At 37.6% G+C, this 21,485-nt stretch overlaps 2 protein-coding genes across 9 annotated transcripts in view; both read left to right on the forward strand.

Moving 5' to 3' along the window:
* Nucleotides 1-8,422: 8,422 nt before the first annotated feature.
* On the forward strand, nucleotides 8,423-10,412 carry LOC140867462 (putative pectinesterase/pectinesterase inhibitor 24). Its single transcript, XM_073272528.1, has 2 exons — nucleotides 8,423-9,452; nucleotides 9,733-10,412. Exons 1-2 carry the CDS (start codon nucleotides 8,423-8,425, stop codon nucleotides 10,410-10,412), a joined length of 1,710 nt encoding a protein of 569 aa, XP_073128629.1.
* Nucleotides 10,413-13,676: 3,264 nt separating this feature from the next.
* Nucleotides 13,677-21,485, forward strand: part of LOC140859949 (uncharacterized) — a 36,422-nt gene continuing 28,613 nt past the window's right edge. For 2 of the 8 annotated variants that reach the window (XM_073262598.1, XM_073262599.1), the window contains exons 1-5: nucleotides 13,677-13,917; nucleotides 14,535-14,624; nucleotides 15,385-15,437; nucleotides 15,863-16,186; nucleotides 16,311-16,359. In XM_073262598.1, coding sequence (XP_073118699.1) covers nucleotides 13,875-13,917; nucleotides 14,535-14,624; nucleotides 15,385-15,437; nucleotides 15,863-16,186; nucleotides 16,311-16,359 — 559 coding nt within the window. In that variant the 5' untranslated portion in view covers nucleotides 13,677-13,874. The other 6 variants (XM_073262597.1, XM_073262596.1, XM_073262601.1 and 3 more) reach the window with 6 other exon arrangements.

The raw sequence follows: 21,485 nt of genomic DNA on the forward strand, positions 1-21,485 counted from the left end.
GGATGTTGTAAAATTTGTGAATGAATGTTTGACTTATCAGCAAGTGAAGATCGAGCATCAGATACCAGCAGGACTCCTGAAACCATTGTCAATACCCACATGGAAGTGGGAAGATGTCACTATGGATTTCGTGGTAGGATTTCCAGTTTCACCGCGAAGGATGAACTCAATTTAGGTGATAGTTGACATGTTAACTAAGTCAGCTCATTTTATTCTAGTTAGGAATAACTTCTCGATGAATCAGTATGCAGAGCTGTACATTCGAGAAATTGTTATATTGCATGGAGTACCAGCGAGGATAGTATCTGAAAGAGATCCTAAGTTCACTTCGAACTTTTGGGGTAGTTTACATAGAGGATTGGGAACGAAGCTAGCTTTCAGTACAACTTTCCACCCTTAGAAAGATGGTCAGTCAGAACGAGTGATCCAAATACTCGAAGACATGTTGAGAGCTTGTATGATCGACTTTGGAGGTAATTGGGAATCGAAATTGTCTTTAGTGGAGTTTACTTACAACAATAGTTATCAAGCAACTATTGGCATGGCTCCTTATGAGGAATTGTATGGAAGAAGGTATAGGACTCCCCTACACTGGGTTGAAGTTGGAGAGAGAGCTGTTTTGGGACCGAAAATAGTGACCCAAACGGTAAATGTAATAGCCAAGATCAGAGACAGAATGTTGACAGCTCAAAGTAGATAGAAAAGTTACGCCGACCAGCGACGTAGAGATTTGGAGTTTGAAGTAGGTGACATGTATTTTTAATGGTGTCACCAAGGAAAGGAGTTATGAGATTTGGAAAAAGAGGTAAATTGAGTCCAAGATATATAGGACCTTTTGAGATCCTAGAAAATGTAGGGGCTCGAGCTTATCGAGTGGCACTACCGTCAAACTTGAAGGGTGTTCACAATGTCTTACATATCTCCATGTTAAGAAAGTATGTGGCAAATCCTTCTCATGTTATTCGCCATGGACAGTGGAATGAAAGCCAGACTTATCCTACGAGGAGATGTCTGTTCAAATCTTGGACATACAAGTTCGTAGGTTGAGAAATAGAGAGATTCCAATGGTGAAAGTCTTATGGCGCAACCAGTTGGTTGAGGAAGCTACCTGGGAAACCGAGCAGGATATGCGAGCATGCTATCCTGAACTGTTTGGTAAATTGAATTTCGAGGACGAAATTATTTTAAGGAGGGTAGAGTTGTAAGGTCCAAAAGTCCAATAGTTTAATCACGTTAAGATAATTAAATCATGTGATTTAATGCATGTTATTTAGTATGATTAATTGTTATGTTTAATTATGTGAATTATTTGAATGCCTGAAATATTTTGTAATATTTATGATTTTAAAGTTTTAATGTTGGAATTAATCTTGGGTCGCAGGAACGAGTCTAGCCTTGAAACGAGTTAAAAAATATTTTAAATTAAGTTTAAAAGGATGCAGTGTATTTTTATTTAATTGGGAGAGTAAAAATTTTAAAAGATTTTAAATGTAACTAATGGGCCGTGTTAGAGCCCATTAGTCACAAAAGAAATAAGCGTTCGAAATGTTATTCTGAACTCTCATTTGAATGCTCCCTTTTCTTAGCTCAAAATCTCTCTCAAACACTGCGATCTTTAGGATAGGGTTCTTCCACTTCTCAAGGCTCGATCGTTATGCAGTCAAGGTTAATCCCAATCAAACAATTTAGGCAAGTTTTTATCGTTTTGAAACCCATTCAAGAATATAGCTATTTTAAAGATTTAAACCCTATGTTGAAGATTGATGATCTATGCATATTTCTTGATGATTAATGAGTATGTTGTTTAATTGTGAAACGTGAGGCGTTCCTGATGTTTTCGGTACAAGTTTGATGAGATGCAAGGGCTTAGATGTTTGAAATCCAAACTTTTGGGTTGAGTGTGTTGGGTGTGGATTTTTTATTTAAATATTTGAATTAAGTTATTGATGAATGAGTTTTGAAGTGTTATTAGAAGATTCATTTGAGTTTGGTATTGTTTTTCCAAGGTTTATGATGGTTGATAGGTTTTAGAACTCAAAAATCGGAATTTTTGGTGAAAGCTTGATGCAGATTCATAAAATTCAGAAAAATTTTCCGAAGTGTCCAGACCCTGGAAGGGGGTCCGGGTGCCCTATGTCCATAAAAATCGAAATTTTGTTGTGCACGGATGTTGACACGGGGTCCATGCCCCATCCGGACACGGGTCCGTGCAAGGGTCCGAACAAGGGTCCGGAATGCCGCTGTCCCAAAATTTTTAACCTTTGTTTTAAGGGTACTAAATTCATGTTCATGTTATTTTAAGATGTCTTAAGTATATTTAGGAGGTGTTATGCAAATATTTCAAGTTTTGAATGTCCGTGACAGATGGAACGACTCACGTGGACCAAATATACATTGTAATATAAGTTATGTTTTCAACCTTCATGAAAACTATTTTTCCATGAAAATCATGAAATGTGGGAAGTATTTTATGCATGAAGGCTTCTCACATTGGTTCATGCATGCACGACATTGTTTTATGAAAGTTCATGATTATGAAATAATGACGATGATATGTATGAAGCATGATATGTTATGATGTATGAAAAATATTTTGATGACTTATGCGTCTTGTGGTGATTATATGGGGTATGCACTTCGGGATGAGATCCGGAGCGGCTATCCAAACATGGCTCACAGGATGGTTATACGGGGTATGCACTTCGGGATGAGCTCCGAATCGGCTATCCAAAGAATGAAAGTTTACGGGCGTAATGTCATATGCTTGTTGATCAACATTAAACTATGAATGGCTCGTTATGACGGTTATCACACTACTCATACTTCATCACCCCAAATATTTTATGTTATTGTTACACATACGAGATGATATTGCATGAAAGCTTGAGTAATGTTTCTCTTTTAAATTTAAAAAATCATTTTTATGCATTTTCTTGCTGAATCTTTCGACTCACTATACTTGAATGGTGTAGGTAACGAGGATGTTGATTCTTTTATTGATGATTATGTGGGCGGACATGAAGAAGAGGCAGGGGTCGGTGCAACGGGCAATGCATGAGTGCGAATGCTTTAGAATGGAAGATGTTTTAAACAAATTTTGAATCTTATGTCGATGGCCATGTTTGGCAAAGATTTTTTAAATGCTATTTTATTTGTGCACTTATTTTACGCACTTTTTAATAAAGAAGATTATGCTTCCGCAAAATTTTTATTTTTACCAAATTTAAGTATGCATGTTGAGTAACGCTCCGATTGAGAAATTGGGACGTTACAACAGGTCAACTTGCAAATGCCTTAACGAATCAGTAGAGAGGAGCTTTTCCTAGGAACATTGAGGTGAATCCAATAGAGAAATGCAAAGCCATCACTCTGAGAAGTGGGAAAGAAGTTGGGTTCGATGACCCAAAGTTAGTGGATGATGAAGATCGAGTTGAAGAGATTGAAGTTGAATTACAGAAATCTGCGAGTAAAAATTCCAGCAAGCCTGAGGTTGTGTCTGAGAAACCGACTGTGCCAAAACCAGTTTTACCGTATCCTCAGCGGTTCAAGAAAAAAACGTTGGATGAATAATTTTCTAAGTTTCTTTATATCTTCAAGAAAATTCATATAAATATTCCATTCGTTGATGCTTTGGAGCAAATATCACACTATGCAAAATTCATGAAGGATGTGATGTCGAGGAAGAGGAAACTTGAAGAATATGAGACAGTAAAGTTGACTGAAGAGTGCAGTGCCATCTTGCAAAAGAAACTACCCCAAAAATTAAAAGATCCAAGGAGTTTCTGAAACGACTCAGACTAAAAAAATGCGGAAATTTTTTTTTTTTTAAAAAAATAATACTATACATATATGCCCATACATATATGTATAAACATTAAAAATAATACTAATAAATAAAATTCTTAAACAAAAACTTAAATAAATAATAAGCATTTAACAAATAAAAATCTCAGGTCATGCAATAATAAAATAATATGTGACTAAACATCCATAACTCAAGTATACAGAATACTCACAATTAAAAAAATTTGAAGCCTCTTTAAAAACTCTGATAAAATATCTCAACATATGGTAAACTCTACTGCGACGGTCACGGGGTCCACTACCAGCGAACTCATACGTCCTCACCACCAGTAGGAGCTATAAATGAATCATTATGCTCACCTGCACCATATAAGCGTAGTGAGCCTAGAGGCTCAACATGTCTAAACATTTATCATAACAAGGGTTAAAATAATGCATCACATAATCATACTAATACATATACATGAACATGCATGCATGATAAAAATATCTTGAATAACTGATTAAACATAAACATACTGAACATGCTGAACTTAATCATATCTGAACATACTGAGCTTACTGAATATAGTTGAGCATATCATTTTCAAATCGGTCTATGGTTATATCCGTAAGTGTGACTAAATCTGTGCCATCTGACCAGTCTCCTAAACCAATGTACGTGGCGGTGACAAGTCACCTCTATGCCGGTAGTAAACTACCTCCTGAACTTGAGCGTTGGTAAACCACCTTTATACTATCACACTACTTCAACTTCCATCATAAAAATATTTTGTTGCTCAACTCTTAAACATAATCATATAACTGAATATTTTATGTATGCATGCACTGAAAAGATATCTGTAATATATATTTAATTAATTTTCATAATATATATACTTATACTTAAAAATAATTTTCATGCATAAAATAAATATTTCGAACTTAGTAAATTTTCATGGGTTGGTCCAGACTGCTGATCATTCAATCTAAGCCCATTAAATCTTAATATGACCCATTAACTAAATAAACGCCCAATTGTTAATTAATTCTTAAATAAAAGCCCTTAATAAAAAATGGGCCTAAATAAAAACATTTAAGCCCATTAACTTAAACTAATCCCAAAAATTATATTTTAGCCCAAATAAATTACTTAAACTTAACTGGGCCTAAATAAAAAATATTTAAGCCCTTTAACTTAATTAAGCCCAATAAATTCCTAGATGGGCCCAAAAATCCACGGACTGGCCCAAAAATTCCCATGGGCTCCCAAGCCCATAAAAATCATTGGGCTAACTTAAATAAATTATTTAAGGCCCCAAATAAAATTATTTGGAATTTTCTAAACATTTAATTTGTACCATGAAACCACTTCTAGCACTTAGCCAACATCAAGGTGTTTCCATCAAGCTAAAAACCAGCCCAATCCGTGACCTGAGCAGCTCACAATAAGGCCTGCACTCAAACCCTTCCCAGCTCGCGCGCAAGAATGAGCAGCCGCTGTATTTTTGCTCGTACAACCTTCTCAGACCACCAAATGCCGTGAAACCACTTCTAAAACTTAGCCAACATCTAGGGGTTTCTAATGCATCCAACCTCACGTCAAACCATGGCCCGAGGAAGGAGAACGAACCTCTTTTCCACAGAACCCTTGCACTGCGCGACCTGGTGCAACATAAGGAAAAAGCCACAGTTACAGCCTATTCCACCTTAAACCTACGACCCAGATCAATCCTAAGGACCCTTAGACACCCACCTAGCCATGCACCAGCAGTCATAACCGATCCCATGCAAGAAAACGTGAGGATGAGCCATATAACATGGAAGAAAATGTGAGCCGCTCAATAACACATCCAATATCTAGCATGAACTCATAAATATCAGAATTAAAAATGATGAATCTGTCATAAAATTTGTGTAATTAGCTTATATGGTGAGAAAGGAAAAGAATAGACATGCCTTTTTGTTTAGAAACAAAGATCGACGTGTATACGGGGCTCCGGGACGACGGGACGGCGAAGAATTCCAATAAATATTGAAGACACGGCTATGAAATCTCCTCTGCTGCTAAGGGACGTGAGGATGATGATGGAGAAGGGTTGTGACGGCTGGGAGAGAAAAGGCGTAGGGTATGGGGTGATTAGGATAGATTTAGGGTAATTAGGAATAATTAAATTACAATTTATTTAGGATAATATAATACTTAAAAATATAGACATTAAACTCCTAAATACATACTAATCTGATAGAAAAATAATAAATCACGAAATATTATTTTAAGGGATTTTTAAGAATTAATAAAAGTCATTAAAATGACTTAATTTGGCTAAAAATGGGTTTTCTAAAATATATAAATAAAATACCATAAATTTTGGGAATTAAAACTTAAAATAATATTTTATGGCTACTAAAAATCTCATAAAATAATTTGGATGGAAAATCAATATCTCGTCCGTCCACGGTCCCGTATACGCGATCAAAATAATAAATTTCTTAAAAATCTAAACTTTTCATAATCATGGGTTAAATGCTAAAATAATTTAAATCATGCAAATAATACACATAATAGCACATGAATAATATTTAACCCATGTTTCTAAAATTTAAATAATTAAATTTTTCCTAATTATCCATGCGAATTTACGTAATCAAATTTCCAGGCGTTACAGTTTCACTATTCCTTTTATTATTGGTGGTGCGACTGTTAATAGAGCATTATGTGATTTAGGTGCAAGTATTAATATAATGCCTTTGTCTATTTTCAGGGCCTTGGAGCTTGGCAAGGTGAAGCCGACCACGACCACTCTGCAGTTGGCAGATCGTTCACTTACTTATCCTCGTGGGATTGTTGAGAATGTATTGGTGAAAGTAGATAAATTTATTTTTCTTGCTGATTTTGTAGTGCTTGACATGGAGGACGATCAAGATGTCCCTTTAATTTTGGGGAGACCATTCTTGGCAACTGGAAAAGCGTTGATTGATGTGCAGGAGGGTGAATTAACTCTACGAGTTGGTGGTGAAGTGGTTACTTTTAATATTTATAAGACCGTGAATTACCAAGATGAGGTACGTGCCTGTAATTGCATTGATTTATTTGATTCTTCTGTGAAAATTTTTGATGTAGGAATAGATTTGAATAAAGGGCTAGATCCGATGGTGGCAAAGAAGGTGAAAAAGAAAAACAAGTCTAAGATGATTTTTGAGTATGTTTGGAGGGTGAAAAAGAGGAACAATACCTCCAATCAAGTGACAGGAATTGGCTAAAATCAGCGTCAAGTCAGGCTGACGACTAGACGCTGAAGTTGCAGAGATTTCCTCTGTTTTGTTGACGATGAGTTGTTCATTCTATGATTCCTCCATGGATGTCATTTATATATATATGGTGGTTCCGAGTAAGTTCTTCAACAGCTCAACTCTATTAGCCCACTACTTGAAGCACACCACCCCACTAACAGCCCTACTAAATCTCTACTGTTTTGACTTGGTCTTCCTCTCACCATTTCTGCTTAATTTCTCGTTCCTGGAGATAAACTCCACTTACAACCCCATTAACTTGCAACTGCTTTCACTTGGTCATCTCTTTTTTTTTTCCCCTTGGTTCCTCGAGCTAGTTCCCTGAGTGCCCAACTTCGCCCTCCCATTACGTGCATTATGGGTCTTGAATATTATTGACCAATTCTTTGCAATTCATGTAGCCTTTTTGGACTTTGATTCACCAACGATTTTCATTAAGATTGTTAAATTGATTAAGTGATGAATCAATGGACCAAATTAATTTATAGGTCAAACAATTATTTTATATAAAGGTTTTTCGGTTCGACAATCCGGTTAAAACGGTCCAATCATTTTGGATCATTTTTTTAAAGTAGAGCGGTTCGATCAACGATCCGATTATGAAAACATTGATACACAGTATAGATGAGCATAAAAAAGCATTAGAAGTGTCTAGGGGTGAAGGAATGTTTATTTTCGATCCCACAATTAATTCCATCAAATTAATCACAGAAATGAATTATCGATTGAGTTTAGTACTGAAAAATATACAAACCAAATGATAAACCGAAAAAACAACCAATTTCACATTTGCATACATACCAATTATCACAGTCTCTAATTAGAGAGTGGAGAGAAAAACTAAATGGATTATTAAGGAAGTTGTGTAGATCTGAAAAGCCATAAACACAGATTAAACAAACTATTGTTTATCATGAATTCAAGTAGTAGACTTCTGCTTATTCATATATATCCAAATATACGTACTGATCATTTAATAGGAATTGGTAAGATTCTGGGTGTGGTCTATAAATTTTATTCCAACACAAAATTCCACATTGACTTCCCATTTTTTAAATTATTTAAAGTAAACATTATAAGTATGTATAATCCAGAACTCAAGCTCATCATAACTCAAAACATGAGCAGCACTTAGAATTTCAGTCAACGCCTTCATGCCTCCCACGTTAAGTATTCCGCGTTTGCAATACAGAAATGCACCCCATTTACATGCACCACTATATATATATATATATATATATATATATATATAAAGATCAATTCACCATATTCCAACATAACCACATTCCCCCCCAAAAATTAAAAGAAAAAAAAAAGTCATTAAAATATAGAATATTCTCCTACCATGGTTCCTATCAACCCTTATGACAAGCTCGACGAGGCCCAACAAGAAAGGCTAGTCGCGAAAAGGAAAACACGCAGAAGAATCACAGCCATTGTGCTGTCCTCCATCGTTCTTGTCGCGGTCGTGGTAGCAACCGTGGTAGGAGTTTCAAAAACCAAAAACAATCAATCGGGAGCCGCGGGAGATCCGTCGGTTTGGTCATCAATGAAGACCATGTGCAGCGTTACATTGTATCCCGATTCATGTTACAACAGCATGGCACCAATGGTTAAATCTAACAATTTCAAGCCACAAGATTTTTTCAAATTATCAGTCCAAGTGGCCGTGGACGAACTCGCGAAAGCCTCCACGAATTTCACCGAAAATGTCAGCAAAAAGTTCAATATCACAGACAATTCGACTCTCTCCGCTATAGAAACCTGTGAAGAACTATTCTCTCTCGCTCTAGATCACCTCAACAACTCGATATCCATCCAAAACACAAATCTGCTGGAAGCATTCAATGACTTGCGAACATGGTTAAGTTCTGCAGGAACTTATCAGCAAACATGTATGGATGAATTGGAGAATGCATCAAACGAGCTCCAGATCTTCACGAACGATAACTTGAAGAACTCGAACGAGTACACAAGCAACAGTCTTGCAATTGTTAGCTCATTTGAGTCTATTGCTGCAATGGGATCGATCGGGAGACGTCGTTTGATGAATCTTGATGATGCACCAGAATGGGTATCTTTGGGAGATAGGAGACTGCTGCAAACTAAGAGTTCTAGTATAACGCCCGATGCCGTTGTGGCTACAGATGGATCAGGGAACTACAAGACCATTAAGGCAGCACTTAAGGCTGTTCCTGATAAAAGCAAGAAGAGATTTGTTATATACGTGAAAAAGGGCGTTTATTATGAGAATGTTAAGGTGGAAAAGTCCAAATGGAATGTGATGATGTTCGGTGATGGGGAGAAAGCTACCATTGTTTCCGGGAGTCTTAATGTTATTGATGGCACTCCCACTTTTCAATCTGCAACTTTTGGTAAGTTTTTCTTATTTCTAAATTAAATTCAAATTCAGAATTATAAATATCATATATATAGGTCAATTTTAACCAACCATATATATATAATTTACAATATTAATTATCTATATGTGTCAATTCCTCTAGGTCGAGCAAATTAAAGGGATCGATGATGTGATGAGTGGGATGGTGTTTCTCAAATTCTCAAAAAAATTATATATAGATCGACAATATACAGTTTCAGTGTAGATCATGACTACATTAAAACTACTTAATGTATTAATTTTTTCCTGTGTAGCTGTTATGGGGCAAGGATTCATTGCGAGAGACATGGGATTCCGCAATAATGCTGGTCCGGCCAAACATCAGGCAGTGGCTCTCATGTCCACCGCTGACTTCTCCATCTTCTACCGCTGCACAATGGACGCCTTCCAAGACACACTTTACGTCCACTCCAATCGCCAATTCTACAGCCAATGCAACATCTACGGCACCGTAGACTTCATATTCGGAAACTCGGCTGTCGTCATTCAAAACTCCAACATTCTACCCAAGAAACCCATGCCTGGCCAGCAAAACACAATAACTGCCCAAGGCAGGTTCGACCCGAATCAAAACACCGGAATCTCCATCCAGAACTGCAACATTACACCTGCTGCTAGCCTCGCTGGAGTCAGCAGTTACTTGGGCAGGCCATGGAAGAACTATTCCACCACTGTTTACATCGGAAATTCGATCGGAAGCTTCATTGATCCAAAGGGTTGGTTGCCTTGGGTTGGCACAACAGCACCCACCACTATATTTTATGCGGAGTTCCAGAACTCGGGGCCTGGTGCTGTCACCAAGAACAGGGTAAACTGGAAGGGTTTGAAGCTGAATCTCAATGCAGCTCAGGTCAAGCAGTTTACAGTTGGGCCCTTCATTAATGGAGACAAATGGATTCCGGCGACAGGAGTCACTTATAAATCGGGTCTTTGAAGTTGTTTTGATCATGTTTTCCTAATCGATCACTTGAGTTTTGTGTTATGATGTCATTGATTTTTAATCATTTATTATTAAATATATAATTTGTACTTATAATTCATTATTTGTAATTGTACTCATTGATTTTAAACGAAATTGAATAAATAATGATCTTTTTACTAGAATAAAACTATGGTATGTGTTTTAAGAGTAACACTCTTGTGAGAACGTCTCACGGATTTTAATTTCGAAAGACGGGTCAACCCATAAAAAAACAAATACCCATTAGCTAAATTAGATCTTAATAATTTGAGCAAAAAATACATCGTGAATTCGTGATCACTAGTCTCTACGCCTCAGCCTCCCATTGCAGCAGGTAAATCTCGAAGCCTCAATTGCATCGCTATTGTAGTAACCCGTCTCCAAATTAAGTTAATCAAACGCTTAATTATGTTAAATGGCTAAAACATGATTAAGGGATCTTAAAAGGACCCGGAACATGTTTTGGGTTTCGGGTAGTTCGGACTCTCCGAACAGATCGGAGCCTAGTTCAGAGGCCTCGTGCAGATCGGACACTCCGAAAGAAGATCGGACGGTCCGATCTCATCCAGATAAATGGATAAGGATTTGATTGGACATGATGCTAATATCGGACGCTCCGATCGTATTTCGTCAGCAGTGATGTCACAAGCCAGGACACGTGTTCGAAGGAGGTTGCTTGGGGAGTTCGGACGGTCCGATCCCGGGGTTCGGACTGTCTGAACTATTTTTATAAATAGAGGACCGAGGGTTCAGTTTCAGATGCACCTTCCAATTCCTCTCTCTCGTTCTTAGCTCCCTTCTAGTCGATTTTAGGGGTTTCTAGGCATCGTAGTGGGAAGCAAGGAGTGGCGGAGCGCTTCGAGGACATCAGCAGAGCTGTGCCTAAGTTTTGAGGCAGTCGCCATCAGCGGGCTGCCTATGGACGCAGGTATAACTTTGGATCCCTATAGAGAATAGAAAGTATGTAATATCTTAGTTAAGACTTTTAGAGCACAATAAGTGATATAGTGATTATTTCTTATAGGCGTGGATTGTGAGTACCTGGACTGCTAGAGTTGCTAGGGTGCTTGGGTTTTCTCTATAGAGGTACGGACGTATTATCCGAGATACCAGGTTGAATATAAATGTATTATGTTTGCATGTTTTGTGTGGCATTATTATGTGCATCGATATTATGCGAGATGCATGTACACGTTTAGCTTTATGACTTGTTTTGCATAGCCTGTAGTAGGGGTCGCTCAGCCCCGTATTTTAGTGGATGGATTCCATGGATTTTGATCCGGATATATCCATGAGTTTTATGGTATGGGAGCCACCTCCTAATGCGACAGCCCAACGTGCTACATACCATGACGCCTTAACTGAGCAGTATTTTGGATAGGTTTTCCAGTACCATTGATATTGCATATGCATGCATGGTATATGTATATTCGTACTTCTGTACTGAGATTTTATGATCACGTTCAAGTGTTTTGTGTTGGACACCCTATTCGATGGGGCAAGACTTGGGTTGGATGGACCCGGTGGCAGCGGTCGTTGAGCTGCAGTGGTTGCGTGGAGATCCTATTTCTGTTCAGGTTGTTAGGTTGGACTTTTAGTACCTTTCGTTCGATGGGGTTGTATAATATTTTATTTAGTCCGGTTTTTCTGCCGGTGTATGTTGTATTATTATGGTTCAAGTTTCCGCTGGATTTATTTAATGTAGTTTTAAGATTTAATTGCATGCACCGGTTTTTCTGCCGGTGTATGTTGTATTATTATGGTTCAAGTTTCCGCTGGATTTATTTAATGTAGTTTTAATATTTAATTGCATGCTTAATCTCTGATTAGTTAGTGATTCCGGGTTGGGTCACTACATTTATTGGTATCAGAGAATGCATTAATTTGGGGATTTAGTAAGACCGTTTTGGGGTAACCTATGTTACCTTTGACCAGATGGCTGAATTCGATGAAAGCCACGGCAGCGGGGGTAGGTGCTGGGGTGACTGGGACGAACGCGGGAATCGTTGGGACCACCATCATCATCGTCCAGATGATCGCATACCTTTTAGTATGCATCGTTTTACGCAGATGGGTCCTAAGCCTTTGGTTGGAGGGGAATCACCTGAGGATGCGGAGAATTGGCTGGAACGCATGGAGGTTTTCTTCCGTGAATTTCTTGTACCGAGGAGCAAAAGATGGAGACTCTTGACTTTCTTGTAGAGGGGCATGCGCGGAAGTGATGGAAGTCCACATCTGCACCTTTTGTTGCTGCGCGAGGCACCGCTTCTTGGGCAGAGTTCCGCACAGCTTTCCAGAAGCTGTATTTTCCTCCTGCTCACTACAAGAAATTTGGTAATAGACTACACTAGAAAAACTACGGTTTTTAATAAAATCATAGTATTTTTATAAAAACTGTAGTTAATGGGTTATTTTTTAAAATATACGTCAACAGTTTTGTAAAAACCGTTGTTGTTTGTGTTCTACAACATCGGTTTTTAAAAACCGTAGTCTATGAGCGTTTATTTTAATAAATAGACTAATGTTATTTTGTATCGTAGTCTATGAACGTGTTTTTTTTATTAATAGACTATGGTTATTTTGTACCGTAGTCTATGAGCATTTTTTTAAATAAATAGACTATGATTTTTTTGTACCGTAGTCTATGAGCATTTTTTTTAAAATAAATAGACTACGGTTATTTTGTACCGTAGTCTATGGGCGATTTTTTATAAATATACTACGCTTTTTCACCGTCGTCAAATTTATGTAGATAATTGATGAAGTAAAAATATGAATCTTATAAATTTTTTAATTTATATTTTGTGAAATAATAGGTTGATCCGATTAAAAGTCCATATTTTCATTTTTTTCATTAACTTACACGTCTCCTCTTTTCTCTCGATCTCAACTATAAATCCATTTAGGGCTTTTCCATTCGTCTGTGTAAGGACCCGATGATAATTTCCTAATTAATTGGCACGATCTAGTAATAATTATTTTAAAGTGATAAATTAGAATAATTAATTAAAATAATTTAATTGTGTGCTGAAAATATGTATTAATAAATGTCGATTTGTATACGATATTAAAATATATATTTGATTTTTATAGCACACAGAAGTGGAAATAAATGAACCAGATCAAGTTTTAACATCAAATAAATAAAAAAATACACATATTTAATTATATTGTTATATTGTAATAATATATATCATCTCTTTCTTATTCCTATTCCTATTCCTATTCATCTTCATCGTCTGCTTCTCGATTATTTTTTCTTCTTTTTTCCAAAATTTTTCTCGTTGCTTTAGATTGCTTTATCTTTGTCGTCGGTGATCGATTTTCAAAAATAAGCATAGTTTCGGAAATTTGGCGATTTCAATTTAATTTAGCACTTTGCATCTCAGCCTTCCCCTTTTTTTCAATCTCTTCGCATCACAGTTTACACAAATTATGTATCATCCGTCAAGAGGTGGAGTTCGCGGTGGCCGTGATCGTAAGCCCTCTGTTCTTTCTCCTTTCCCCATAATTTCTAGGGCTTCTTTGATGCGAGTGTACTTTTAGGACTTTTAGTTGTGATTGAGAAATCCTGATGGCTTTGTTGTGATATTTTTGTTTCTCTTGCCTATCTATTGTTCATCATGAATTTATTGTTTAAGATAAGATTAAGATAAATTGCTATTGCTAGTGCTATTGCTCGCCAAATATGTTGGTGGCCTAGTACTTTGTGGGTTGTGGAGAAAAGTCTGTGAACCTACCATATATCTTTTTTTTAACCTTCTCTCGTAGTTCTAAAAATTGCTTATGTGTGTGTAGTTCAAAGACTATAGTTGATTGAATATCACACCTATAGGGACATACCAGTTGGATTTGAGTTTCTATAGAATTTTCTTCGAGGACATTAATCATCATCTTATGCGCTATATTAATCTTGATATTGTATGTGATGTTGGATAAATGATTATGTTCTTATTGATATCTTTTTAGACCTTGTTCTTGCACCTTTTACTTTTTTTAATCATGTCTCTGTTTTGGAACGTGTATTCCCAGTTTTTGAAAAGTATGGCTATCTATTGTGACTTACTTAAGATATCCGAAAAACTGTGTATGCAGAATTTAGCTGGGATGATGTGAAAGTTGATAAACACCGAGAAAATTATTTAGGTCATAACCTCAAGGCACCTGTTGAAAGATGGCAGAAAGGTAAAGTCTATCTCTTTCTTTCTGTGCTTGTGTGATCATGCGAATGAAATCATGTTCCTTGCTCCATATTTATGTAAGTATACTGCATGAAAGGTTAGACTATCAGCCCAATTTGGTTTCAATTATGTGCTTTCAGTATGTTTTCCTTTTCTACCTTGTATTTTCTGTTGCCAACTGCACAATCTTATTGGCTGTTTTATCACAATTATTGATCTCTTGTCTTAACTTTGAGGTATATTAGGTGGTGCAGCTGCTACCAGACAAGCTAGGTGTGCCCGTTTAATAACTCACGTCCTAATGAGGCTAAAATTATAGCAAAACTTGAATCCTAGAGTAGACTTACCCGAAACTATAGATGGTGTAGAAGTGCTTTGGGTGTGTCTTGTCACCACACTACGATTTCCACCCGGCCGCGTATCATAACCTCAAGGATTTTCTGTTTGTTCAAAATACCTTTTGAAAAATTTTCCCAAAATGCTTTATCATTACATCATTTGTGGGGTATATGTTAGATTTCTAAAAACCAGAAACATTTTTATCATTACAGCATTGGTGGGAAACATGGGAAAAAACACTTTCCAAACCAGAAACATTTTTCAATAACCTTAGAAACACTTTTACTGTTTATGTGTGTGAAGTACAGTTTGTTATGTTGTTAACACTTTCCCAGAATGCTTTATCATTACATCATTGGTGGGGTAATATTCATACCTCTAACGTTTGCTAATTTGACATAAAAAAATATTACTTTTTTGGTTAGTCTCCTGCTCATTCCCTCCAATGTGCCTTCCATCGATGTTGACGCCTCCGATGGTTAGTCTCTCTCTCGAGCTACATATTCGTGTGTTCAGTTCCTTTAATGTTCTTCAATTCTCTTTTGGCTGTTTTATATTGAAAGTATTATCTTATGCATTTGTTAGTGTCAGTATCATGACAAATAGAATTTTTTCTGTACCCCTGATTGAGGAGTTAAAAAAATAATGAAAGTTCTATACCTTGACTTTCATATATATCTTACCAATCTTTTTCATTCCCGGCTGGTAAGAGATTTATTGTTTTGACGATTTTTATTTTTTGGTAAAGAAACCTTTTACTTCATCTTCATATCAGGTTTGGGTTGTTAATGATTGAAAAAATGTTTATTATTGCCTCTTATCCAGTTATAGGTTTGATGTTTGATATCTTGTGGTATTAATATTAACTTTGTTGGTCTTTCTGTGAACTTATCTATTGTATAGGCTACTCTGGGAATAAGGGATGCAACAAAGAAGAGCTTAGTACAATGTAATGTGGGTAATAGAAGTCCAGTTTTTCTCTGTACTTTGCTGCCCAACATTATAGAGTCATGCCACTTGTATTTGAAATTTGAGGAGGCATATGATGTAGTTTTTTGTGTTATTGACCCTCGAAGTTTCTATCTTACTGGTTATTTTGTCCAACGAAATCCGCAGTCAAATACTCACAGCGATATGTATCCTTTTCAGCCATTTTCTTTAGTTATATCACTGTCGGCACCCATTGGAATTATTGTCCTTACCTTGCAATTTCATCCAGTAGACAATGTGAGTACCGTATCATTCTATTTTTTTGTTTCCATGTTGATAAAGGAAATAGTTTTCATACGATTTGTCAAAAATAAAAATATGTTGCAATTCTTATAGGCTCAAAGGTTTCTTACTTTTTCAGGTAAAAGCACAAAATTATCCGGCTATTCTTGTAACTGCAGGGCTAAATGGTAAGTCAGAGATAATGCTTACCTTTTTATATTTGTGGTGGAATGAAATCAATGACTCATTTTATGTTTACAATTATCATATACAATCCGGGAATATATGTAACGCTGAATCAGTACTACCATAATGTGGGATTCTTATGTGTTCAATTCATCTATTGATGAAAAATAAATGAAAACAATTAATGCATGCGTTGTTAAGAGAATTTGAGGTATCATTCTTGCAATCTAAGTTTCTTGCGTGATCAAACATCGTTGCTTACATTTATTGGCTGGGTGTTTAGATATTTTTACGGATGTATTATATTATTGGATTTCGTCTTTAATTAGCTCCATATTTTTGCTGTCGTAAATTTATTAATAGCGGTCTGCATTTGTTTCTTTTATGTTTTAGGCCTATTCTTTGTTTTGTGATGTCTGATCTTTGAGGCCTCGCTTCCTCCCAAAGATAAAGAAGGTCTTTTGTGTTTTATTAGATATAGCAAAGGAGTTGCTGTCTGTGCAATGTTGTGTCACAATCATTTTGTCTAAATTGATGTTTTAAACTTAATTTACTCGAACATTTGTGGTTTATGACTATTGTTTTTGTTGTTGGTACGTACGTAGATTATGACCAATTTGTAGAAATTTTACGTAGTTTTGATCGACTAATTGCACATTTTATGATGTTTTAAATATTATGGACATCTATTTTTTTGTTAATTGATCCTTAACTGGGCGTTGGATTCCCATAAAGACTAAAGACAACAGTTTTTATTTTGAATATAACCATTGTCTTTGACGACAAAAGACAACGGTTTATGCTTTTAATAAACAATGAATAAAAACCATTGTCATTTACTATAAAAGACAATGGTTTTATTTCTTAAAAGACTACGGTTTAAAACCGTTGCCTTTAACGACAAAAGACTACAGTTTTACTATAAAGACAACCGTTGTCTTTAACCCTAAAACCATTGTATTTACGACAAAAGACTACGGTTTAAAACCGTCGTCTTTTACGATAAAAGACTACGGTTTTTTACGACAAAAGACTACGGTTTAAAACCGTTGTCTTTTACGACAAAAGACTACAATTTTTCATCGTTGTCTATGACCGCACTTTTAACTACATGGCTTTTAACATCGGTTTTACACCCCCAATTAACTACGTTTTCCACAATAGTCTTTTAGCATTTTTTTTTGTAGTGGCTCTCCGTCAGGCGAATGCCAGATAGTTGCTAAGTTTGCGTCAGGGCACGATGAATATAAACGAGTATCAGCAGAAGTTTTTCGATCACTTGCCGTATTGCCCAGAGATTTCTTCCAGTACCGAAATGAAGTATAATCTATTCCTTTAGAGTCTTAATCCGGATATTCATGATTGTGTTGCGGTTGCTGCAGACATGACTTACGTGGGTTTGGTGAGCCGATGTCATCAAACGGAGGACAACCTTCGATGTAACAGGTCCTTTTTCTCTTCTTCCAGGCCAGCTAGCTCTTTGTGTCCGAAGGCTCAATATTTCAAGAAACAGGGCATGTATTCTTATTATTTTGGATCCGGTTTAGGTGGAGTTCACCAATTTTGGTAAAAAAGGGCCAGAGACAGTGTGCTACTTGTGGAGGCCGTCACCTGACTGAGAAATTCCGCGGGTCAGGAGCTTGTTTTCGATGTGGTGAGATTGGCCAAATGAAGAGGGATTGTCCACAGGGTAGTGGAGGATCAGCGTCTGGTTCTGGTTCTCATCATTCCGTTCGACAGAGGTCACATGGATAGTCTATTGGGAGTACCAATTAGAGGCCTCGTGTTTTCGGACAGGTGTTTGCGCTCAGTAAAGATCAGATCCAGCAGGAGAACAAGAAATTTATTTCAGGTACATTTATTTTGTGTTGTATTCCTGCATTCGTTCTCATTGATATTGGTGCATTGCATTCTTTCATTTTCGCAAGATTTGTTAAGCGTCATAGATTACCGGATGTGTCTCTTGACGTAGTAGTTTCTGTATCTACCCTGACTGGTCATTCTACTCTGACTAAGCGTTTAGTTTTGGGTTGTTCCTTAGTATTCGAGGGCTCTGATTTAGCATCGAATCTTATGATCTTAACGATGGAAGATTTTGATTGTATTTTGGGTATAGATCTTCTGACTTTGTATAGAGCTACTGTGGATTGCTATCAGAAGATAGTGCAGTTTCGAATAGAAGGGGGCGATCCTGGGTTTTTCAATGGTGAGGTAGCGCGGCCTCCTATGCTTTTGGTGTCCGCTTTGAGGGCTCATTGGGATTTGGAGGCTGGTGGAGAGGGCTACCTCATTTATGCTATCGATGCATCCACAGGGGTTAGAACTATCAAGAAGTTTCCAATTGTTTGCGATTACCCAGATGTATTTCCAGATGATATTTCAGGTTTTCCTCCTGTTCGCGAAGTTGAGTTTGGGATTGAACTCATGCCAGGGAAAACACCGATTTCTCGTGCACCTTATCATCTGGCTCTATCAGAGATGATGGAGTTACGAAAGCAGCTGCAGGACTTGTTAGATAAAGGCAACATTCGTCCAAAAGTTTCACCTTGGGGAATTCATCAAGAAGAAAGATTGTTCAATGTGTCTTTGTATTGATTACATGCAATTGAACCGAGTGACGATAAAGAACAAGTATCCTCTACCTCGCATTGATGATCTATTTGATCAGCTACAGGGTACTTCAGTGTATTCTAGATTGATATGAGGTTAGGATATCACCAATTGCGAGTTCACGATGAAGATATTTTGAAGACTGCATTCCGTACGAGGCATGGTCACTATGAGTTCTTAGTGATGCTTTTCGGTTTGACGAACGCACCCGTAGTGTTCATGGATCTGATGAATAGAGATTTTTGGGATTATTTGGGTAGGTTCGTCGTAGTATTCATCGACGACATTCTGTTTTATTCTCGCAGTCTTAAGGAGCACGCTCGAGACTTAAGAATTGTGCTATAGATTCTTTGGGAGAGACAATTGTATGCCAATTTTAGCAAGTGCGAGTTCTGGATTGATCGAGTTGTATTTCTCAGTCATTTCATTTCTCGGGATGGTGTTGCAGTAGATCCAAGAAAGACAGCAGCTATTTTAAATTGGTCGCATCCGACGGCAGCTTTAGAGATTCGTAGTTTCTTGGGACTAGTAGGATACTACAGGCGATTCATCGAGAATTTATCACGGATTGCTCGACCTTTGACACAGATGACGAGGAAAGATGTTATGTTCGTTTGGTCGACAGAGTGTGAGCGTAGCTTCGACGAATTGAGGGGACGTCTTACCAGTGCACCTGTACTTGCTTTGCCTTTTGGTTCCGACGGTTATGTTGTCTACAATGATGCATCTCTCCAGGGTTTGGGATGTGTGTTGACACAAAATGAGCATGTGATTGCCTATGAGTCCCGAAAATTGAAGACCCATGAAGGGAATTATCTCGTTCATGACTTAGAGCTTGCAGCGATTGTTTTTGCACTCAAGATCTGGCAGCATTACCTATACGGTGAGCATTTTGAGATCTATTCTGACCACAAGAGCTTAAAGTATTTGTTCACTCGAGCTGATTTGAACATGAGGCAGCGTCATTGGATGGATATTTTCAAGGACTATGATTGTGAAATCTATCATCCGGGTTCCGCTAACCCATCTGCGAATGCGCTCAGCCGTAAAGTGTCTGTTAGTGCCCTCCATACTAGTGATGTGTCTAGCACCATTCTGGAATGGTGTTCGTTGGGATTTACTTTTAGCCACAAGAAATAGCAGCAAGGGATTCGAATATTTTCAGTGTTAGCTGAGCCAACGTTGTTTGCTCGTATCCAAGAGATTCAGCTTTCTGACCCAAAGACGCAGAAGTTAGCCAGACTTGCTCAGGGTGACAACACATCTGGTTTCCATTTTCAGTCTAATGGTTTTTTGTGTTTATCTGATAGAGCGGTTGTGCCTAATGATTCGTCTTTACGGGAAGATATTTTATCTCAAGCTCATCGCAGTAGATTCACCGTACACCCAGGTAGTGCTAAGATGTATAAAGATCTACGTACGAGATTCTGGTGGAAAGTGGGATCATGTGACGATGGATTTTTTCACCCACTTACGGATGTATTCCAGACAGTGTGATGCCATTTTGGTAGTAGTGGACATGTTGTCCAATTTTGCTCATTTTCTCCCGTACAATCGCGAGTTCAGTTTTGATCGCATGGCGAGATTGTACATTCAGAACATTGTGCGTTTGCATGGAGTGCCGTTGAGCATTGTTAGTGATAGAGATATGAGGTTCACCTCACGTTTTTGGGGCAGTTTTCAGCGAGCCTTGGGTACTAACTTGAGTCTCAGCACAACTTATCATCCAGAGACTGACGGTCAGTCCGAGAGGACCATTCAGACATTGGAGGATATGCTGAGATCTTCCGTGATGGATTTTGGATTATCATGGCAGGATCATTTGCCGATGATAGAGTTTGCGTATAACAATAGTTATCATCGCAGAATTGGCATGACACCATTTGAGGCTCTTTATGGTCGCCATTGCCGAACACCCTTATTCTGGGATGAAGTAGGGGAAAGACAAGTGGAGGGACTAGAGTTGGTTCAAAAAATGATAGATAAGGTTGAACTGATCAGGAAGAGGATCAAGACTACATAGGACAGACATGCTAGCTATGCCAACACCAAGCGCAAACCATTACATTTCGAGGCAGGAGAACATGTCTTTTTGCGGGTTTTACCTTTTACGGAATGTGATGAGGTTTGGTCTCAAGGGAAAACTAGCACCGAGATTCATTGGTCCGTTTGAGATCTTGGAAAGGGTCGGGGATGTGGCCTATCATTTGGCGTTACCACCGTATCTATCCGGTATTCATAACATGTTCCACGTGTCACTAATTTGTCAGTAAGTGGCAGATGAGTCTCACATTTTGCATCCGACGGAGGTTCAGATGGAGCCTGATTTGTCTTATGTTGAGAGACTGCTCAGAATCTTGATAGGAAAGACAAAGTGCTTCGGAATAAGCGCATCCCTCTGGTCATGGTTCGTGGCAGCGACGAGGTACCGAGGAAGCTACTTGGGAGCTCGAGAGTCGTATGTGTTCTAAACATCCAAAATTTTTTTGATTGTATTTTATTTGGCAGTTAAGTTGTA

This window comes from Henckelia pumila, chromosome 4 (genome assembly GCF_033568475.1).
Source record: "Henckelia pumila isolate YLH828 chromosome 4, ASM3356847v2, whole genome shotgun sequence".
In the NCBI taxonomy this organism is placed as follows: Eukaryota; Viridiplantae; Streptophyta; class Magnoliopsida; order Lamiales; family Gesneriaceae; genus Henckelia; species Henckelia pumila.